Source organism: Neolamprologus multifasciatus, chromosome 7 (genome assembly GCF_963576455.1).
Source record: "Neolamprologus multifasciatus chromosome 7, fNeoMul1.2, whole genome shotgun sequence".
Lineage (NCBI taxonomy): Eukaryota > Metazoa > Chordata > Actinopteri > Cichliformes > Cichlidae > Neolamprologus > Neolamprologus multifasciatus.
In genome coordinates, this window is record NC_140445.1 from 18,969,425 (window position 1) to 18,975,948 (window position 6,524).

Genomic DNA, 6,524 nt, shown 5'->3' on the forward strand with positions numbered 1-6,524 from the left:
TTTGGGATTTTGAAAAGGTTTTAATGACAGGGTCATTAAGTCATGCACGCTGCAAATAACTGCATGCGGTAGTTAATGGTAACCCATCCAAGCACTTTATTTATTAATAGTCATAAACACACACAGCAGCTTCATCAGAGGAGCCTGTGCCCTCTTCACTTTTTGAATGTGGAGTATTTATACGGAGAGCCGTTTTCATGTCACAGGAAGCAAAGGTCTGCCACAGCTGCCTGTAACATTTACCTGATAAAAGAAAAGTAATGTGGATTGATTATCGACTTCATATATATTTTATATAGATTTATATAGTTCTCTTCTCTCGCTCACTTGCTCGCATTGCGCACTCACACATTTATCCCACTTGCTCTCATTTATTTTTGTTTACAATATAACAAATGTGGTGACAGGCCTGAAATTACAATCACCAAAAACAAACTCAGAAAATCGGGGAGGAGGGAGAGGGGGTGAGGCTGGGGGTGGGGTAGGCTGGGGTATGGGGGACTGCTGCTGCTGCTGTTTGCTACCCATCACTGACAGTTGCAGCACGGAGGACACAGTCTGCTTGATGCTCGGACATCAAAGAGGCGGCGGCGGAGGCTCCTTCCCCGTAGAGCTGCTCTCTTTAAGCTGGAGGTTCTCCAACGCCACATCTAAAGGCATGATATCCACGCAGCCCATCGCTCCGAAGTCGCCGAAGTCTCGGCGGTCGTCCTCATCTGAAGAGGAGCTCTCTTCGTGCATCAGCGTGGACAAAAGCAGCTCCTGGACAAACAGGCTGCGGTCGGCTCGCTCGCCTTCTAGGAACTGCCGCTCTGCTTCTGACATCTTGGGTTCATTCAACCTACAGAACGGTTATATTCATTAACACTCACACAGGTAAGAAACGTATTACAGTACAAAGAAGTACTTTAACAAAAACCAGTAAGAAGGACACTGCTGAGGTTACAGTCTGCACGTTTAAGCTCGGTGACAATTTTTGTTTCTTAATGCCTAAAAAGTTCATGAAATGGAAAAATGATAAACAATCTACTGAAGTATTATTTCCGATACTGTCTTCTGCACCAAGTCACAGAACTATTTTCTACTAGAATTTATTTTGGTTCGTTTATCACAAGACAGAAAAGCAAATGGTTACTTCTCTAATCCTGTGACTCTTCTCCATAGTTTTCTGACAAATATATCAAACTGGGCAATAAAGCTGAATACAAAGCTGTACATTTATAAATGCATATAGAGCAAAATCCACATGTAAATCCACATGTAAATTTAGTCTATAAGTGTTTAAACATAAATAACATGTGAGGCGTGAGGACTTTTGGACAGACTGTCGATGTTTCCACAGAGTATCAAATCTGAGAAACACACTGTGACATGAAAGCAGCTCGTCTAGACAGAGACGGGCTGTTTTCCATCCAGCCCCTGATGGTGCTGATGGTGCTGCACTCAATTTGTGTCAAGAGCTTTGCTGACCTGCTTTTCTGGAAATAGGCCAAAAAAAGTATCCAGCTGTAACCTTTTATAGTTACATCGTAAATAATTCAGTTACATATTTTTCCTCAGTCACTGCACCTTACTAAACTATAAAATGAATGTGGTTTTAATATAAATAGTTACTTCCCAACATCAGTTATCACCAAACTTACTATTTACTATCAAAACACTTTATTATAGCAGTCATGTGTTGTTGCTGGATATCTGTGTTCTGACAGTCTGTTAGCAGAAACACATGGATTTATAGGCAAACTCTAAAGTCCACCTCCTGCTCCACTCACCGTGCTAATAGGAACTGGGAGTTGTGGGACGAGGACGCCGGATTGCTTTCACCCACGGTGGTGGTGTTGGCAGTTGCTGTGCTGGGCTGGGGGACGGCGGCACCGGTGTTGCCCGGGTTGTTGCCGCGTCGCGTCGCGTGTCGGCTCGTCTCAACTTGCTGTCGTGCCGCCTGAGCTTGCTGCCGCTCCAACTGCAGCTGCATCTGGAGCTGCTGGAGCTGAGAGGCTGAAGGTCCCGACGAGTTTATTTGCCCTCCTGCAGCACGCCGCACACCTGACAGCTGAGACAACAACTCTGCAGGAGACGTGCGCACACAAACACAAAAAGAAGAAGAAGAAGAAAAAAAAATGACTATTTGTTTCTAAATTAAACAGACTTTTAAAAGACAGCGTAAAAAGACGAAGAAAGATTCGGTCACGTGCATTTTTTTGCAAGCAACACAGTATGATGATTAAAAACAAAATATGGTACTTCAAAATGTGACTGCCTAAACTGTTTCTTGACAACCATCTATAAATGAGGCACACCCTTTACTTTTGCTTCTTCTCGCTAATGTCTGACTTTAATTTGTTGTTTTTTTTAATAAATACTGTAATCTTGATGCTATAATGATCGTAGCACATATATTTCTGCATGTACTCTTCTCCTCTTTAACATCTAGGCCAACCTGACTGAAACTGTGCATTATCTTCACCGTGTGTGTGATGTTACATTCTCTGTTTGCGCATCTTTCACACGTCACATTCAATGACTGGTCACTTTTACACAACGATTGCCAAAATTTGTATCTGCGGTGGAATTTAGCTTGAGTCAGCATTGAATACAGAATGAAGAGTTTTGGTTTCGGTGTGTTGTGTCTTCAGAGCCACTGTGAAATGGGCCCGAGATAGCAACACAAAATTAAAAGTTATGTGAAGAAGTTCAAGATCTCACTAACTTTGGATGCAAATTCTCACCAAGCCTAAAAAAATGTTCCTGTTAACCACCAGCACTGGATTGTGATCTACAGGGTTTTGAACCACGATCATATCCTAACCACCCAGTTTTTCCTCATTGTTTAGGATGTGATCAACGGTTTCCTGAGTGGACACTTTTTCCCCACGTCACAAAACTATGACACCATAACAATGTCATTGATCACTTGCAATGACAACATTAATTACAACGATCCAGGAACACCACCAACATCAGGATATCACTTAGACTGTATAATTAATGTTGCTGCATTTTTGGGGAACATTTCTGCATTTTGCAAACATTGTGGGTAAACTCCTGATGCTCACCTGCGATGGGGTCCATTGCCTCTCTGTTACTGGGGGTGTAAGTGGAGCTCTGTGATGAGGAGGATGAAAGTCCCCCTGTGGAGCCGCTAGTAAAGTGCATATTTGTCCGTCGTGCTCTGGGGCCGCCCAGTCCTCGCCCGGGGTGGAACATCCTGCGTACATGCCGCACACTGCTGGACTCATCGTAAAGGAGGACTGTTAAGGTTAAATTCGGTCACAATGTGCACACACACAGAAGAATCTTGCTATTTAAAACAATTCATGTAGAAAAAAAAAGGCTTATTTTGACACTATTGTGTGGTTAAATGAAAAGGATATTAAATCTCTTGGTGCTCTGTGTTCGAGAGTGAGGTGAGCTGTGAAGTCATCTGTGACATGGTTGGGATCCCCTCCGGGCAAGGCAGCGCATATTGGACAGATCTGAAAAAGACAGATCGAGCTCATCATACAAACTGAGATGTCTGCAGGCAGCAACTCTTCTACCTCACAAAAGGTTTAGGCTACTTATACACACACACACACACACACACACACACACACATACATACATACATACATACATATATATAAAAATATAAAAGCTTTAACTGTTAGGCTAAAGAATATACTTTATTAAACTGCTATTGCCATTAACCTTTTTTGACCAGTCAGAGCCAATGAGTAGAAAATTGTGGTCAATCACTTGGTATGAATCTAAAAAAATAAAAACCTTATTGCTACAGAAAATGAATCTGTACAGGATAAATTAAACAATCAAAAAGTGGAAAATGCTGACTTCATTTTAATTTCCATTTCATCTGGCAGTAATAGTCATGAGGAACACAAATACTAAGTTAAATAATAAGTTAGCTCTGGTCACACGCTTCAATGGCATCTTTTCACCCCCGTTCTCAAGTAGCTGTTGGTCAGACAACCTACTAGGCAGCCAGGTGTCAGCAGTATGAGCAGCCTGAGCCTTTGTCTTGCTTTGCTTAGCAGTGGAGAATGCTCATAAAATGTCACTGAATAGCTGAAGTGTAGTAACTGAGAATTACAATGATGACTAAATTCAGAGCATGCCAGTGGATAGCAGAGGTAAACTAGGATGCTGGGGATGCTTAGAGAAATGAGGACATTTCTAAGCTTATAATAGTACACAAAAGTCTACTGAGCAGTTCCGTTTGTGCAGTGAGTGTACTCACCACCTCCGTGGAAGTCTCTGAATGCTCTGAGGTGACATGCTCCTGTAGGGATGTCTCTGTGAAGCCCATCTTGCCACAGTAAGGACATGTGAACGACTGTGGCTGCTCTACTGAAAAAGTGTCTCCCCCATAGTACAAATCTGCAAGAAGATGGTCAAACACAACAGCTCTTATTGATGTTCATCACTATTTTGATGATTACTTTCAATAATCAACAATATTTATCGCTGAAAATGTGACGAATGGCTTGTAATCACATTTTGGAGTCCTTAGCAGTATCACCATCCCGTACAACAGGCATGGCGATTATGCATATAATCAGAAACCCACAGAGTTAGGTCTTTACCATAGTCTACCCTGGTTAATATACACTGCATGGGGTGCTCTGTGGTGTGCCTTGTTGTCGTGGCTCCGCTCTCGTAGCACGACGCGCACAGGTCGTAGTCGTAGCAAATTAAACACTTGAACCGTCTTCCTCTAAAGTTGCCCTTTAAACACGCATCGCAGCTCACACCTGCAAAACAGAAACGGAGAATAGGAAATAAAACACGTGGACCTGACAATACTTTCACAAATTCCTTATAAAGGCGTCTCAGAGGCTGACTGTGAGAAGGCGATCCCATATCTGCAGGCCAGTCTCACTTACACAAGCATGTGTTTTGGAGTGGCACCAACCAACAAGTGCCAGCAATGAAGAACGCTGACATTCCAGCAGACTTCACAACCAACTCAGATTTATCTGAAAGCAGCTTTCATTGCTCACTTTTAACACAGTTCACTCTTTTTCAGGCAGCAGGCTGCTCCTTGTTTTTATCCCCCCCAAGATCGACAACACCTAAATTGGTTTGGGGGGGGGGGACTGGGCATAGGCAGAAAGGGGGGAAAAAAGCTGTTTTCAATGAGACATCATGCTGACATTTCCTGACATTGCAGAGTGCCTTATTTGGCAAGTATTAGTAAATATGTAAACAAGTATTAAGGGAGTTTTCTCTGACTCATCTCACATCTAACAACAGAGACCTGAAGGAACAATATGCACAAAAGATATCTGTTATTAAACAGATGCTGACATAAAGAAACCAATCAAACTGCAACAGGCCGCTTTGGGAGTTACTTAGAGGCTTGGTTAGACAGAAGCAAGCTCAACAGGATAAGTAACCGAGTATCTTGCTTAAACGGAATTTTAACCATCTGCACAATCCTAGTCTCAGCTGAAAAACTAACTGGTCCAGCAGAGGACCACGAAGCAGATTATTAGACACCTCTGTTGTACCTTGAACATATAACCTCAGATAATTCACCCTCGGTCCAAGAATGGTCAACAAAGCTACTGCGATCATGTCTGCATTATAGTGCTTCTTTTAAAACTTCCGAGGCAATTTGACGGGACAACACCTGGCAGGTCTTGAAATGTTTGAATGAAATTAGCCAAAGCTGAAGTTTTTGGTTACACTGATCGTAACTTAAACCCTGCTTAAGAGCAGGCTGCTAGTTAGCCAACTTAGTTACTGGTTATACAGTCAGAGGCCTTAGACTTTCAGTCTTCTTGATGACAGTGCATTCGCTAACAGCAGTGTGTGACCAGACGGGACAGTATGGCGCTAATTGAATAGCTCCAAGCTCTCAATGAATAAATACTCTGAATATGAGCAAAATGTTGTGACAGCAATATCGGGATGTAAGACGCTGAATAACTTATCAGTGCCGGTATAAGTAACGAAAAAGTCACAGGTAAACCAACGACTCCTTGAATTAGCATACATTAGCTTGCTCGCTAGCCCGGCTAATGTAAGGTAACGCAGTACCTAGCAACGGCTAACTGCTGCTCTGCTGCCGTATTTTTGCGAATAGGTCGAGTGAAGTAAAAACGCTCCAGCCTCGATTTAGAAAACACGAGACAGGTGTGTACAGCAGAACTGCTGACAGTAAACACACACGACAAAGGACAAGCCTAGTAACACACGGCGAAAAGCGCAACAACCCTCTCAGACATGAGCAAGCAGCTAGCAAAGCTAGCCCCAGAAGCTAGCTGCTCAGGTAATGTAGCCTTCAACCGGGGCGCCGTGGACCTGTTTATCAACTCACCCTCATGTCGGGACATCCTACAAACAGCGACACAGCCCCCTCCTCGGGCTCCCCAACACGTCTAATGGGGAACGATGCAGTTTTTGAGTCAATAAACTGAAAAATCCTTCAGCCTGGTCTGTTTTTTCAGGCAAGATGGATCCCCCAGCAGCTTACAGTTTGTACTGCTTCCCCTCCCAGTGTCACTTATGGGTGAGTGCTG

The 6,524-nt window shown here is 43.2% G+C and overlaps 1 protein-coding gene across 1 annotated transcript; it reads right to left on the minus strand.

Annotated features, from left to right (window-relative positions):
- Positions 1–6,524, minus strand: kcmf1 (potassium channel modulatory factor 1). Its single transcript, XM_085168349.1, has 7 exons — positions 6,323–6,524; positions 4,584–4,751; positions 4,238–4,377; positions 3,375–3,476; positions 3,057–3,240; positions 1,773–2,067; positions 1–841 (listed from the first exon to the last, which is right to left on the minus strand). The coding sequence occupies exons 1-7, from the start codon at positions 6,336–6,338 to the stop codon at positions 577–579; spliced, it is 1,170 nt and encodes a 389-aa protein (XP_085024475.1). The 5' UTR covers positions 6,339–6,524; the 3' UTR covers positions 1–576.

What these genes read in the sequence shown, in the direction of transcription:
- kcmf1 (XM_085168349.1), bottom strand. An exon ending in ATTAACCAGGGTAGACTATG is followed by an intron (nt 4,378 to 4,583) that starts GTAAAGACCTAA and finishes ATCTTCTTGCAG; the next exon opens with ATTTGTACTATGGGGGAGAC. An exon ending in TCCCAGTTCCTATTAGCACG is followed by an intron (nt 842 to 1,772) that starts GTGAGTGGAGCA and finishes ACCGTTCTGTAG; the next exon opens with GTTGAATGAACCCAAGATGT.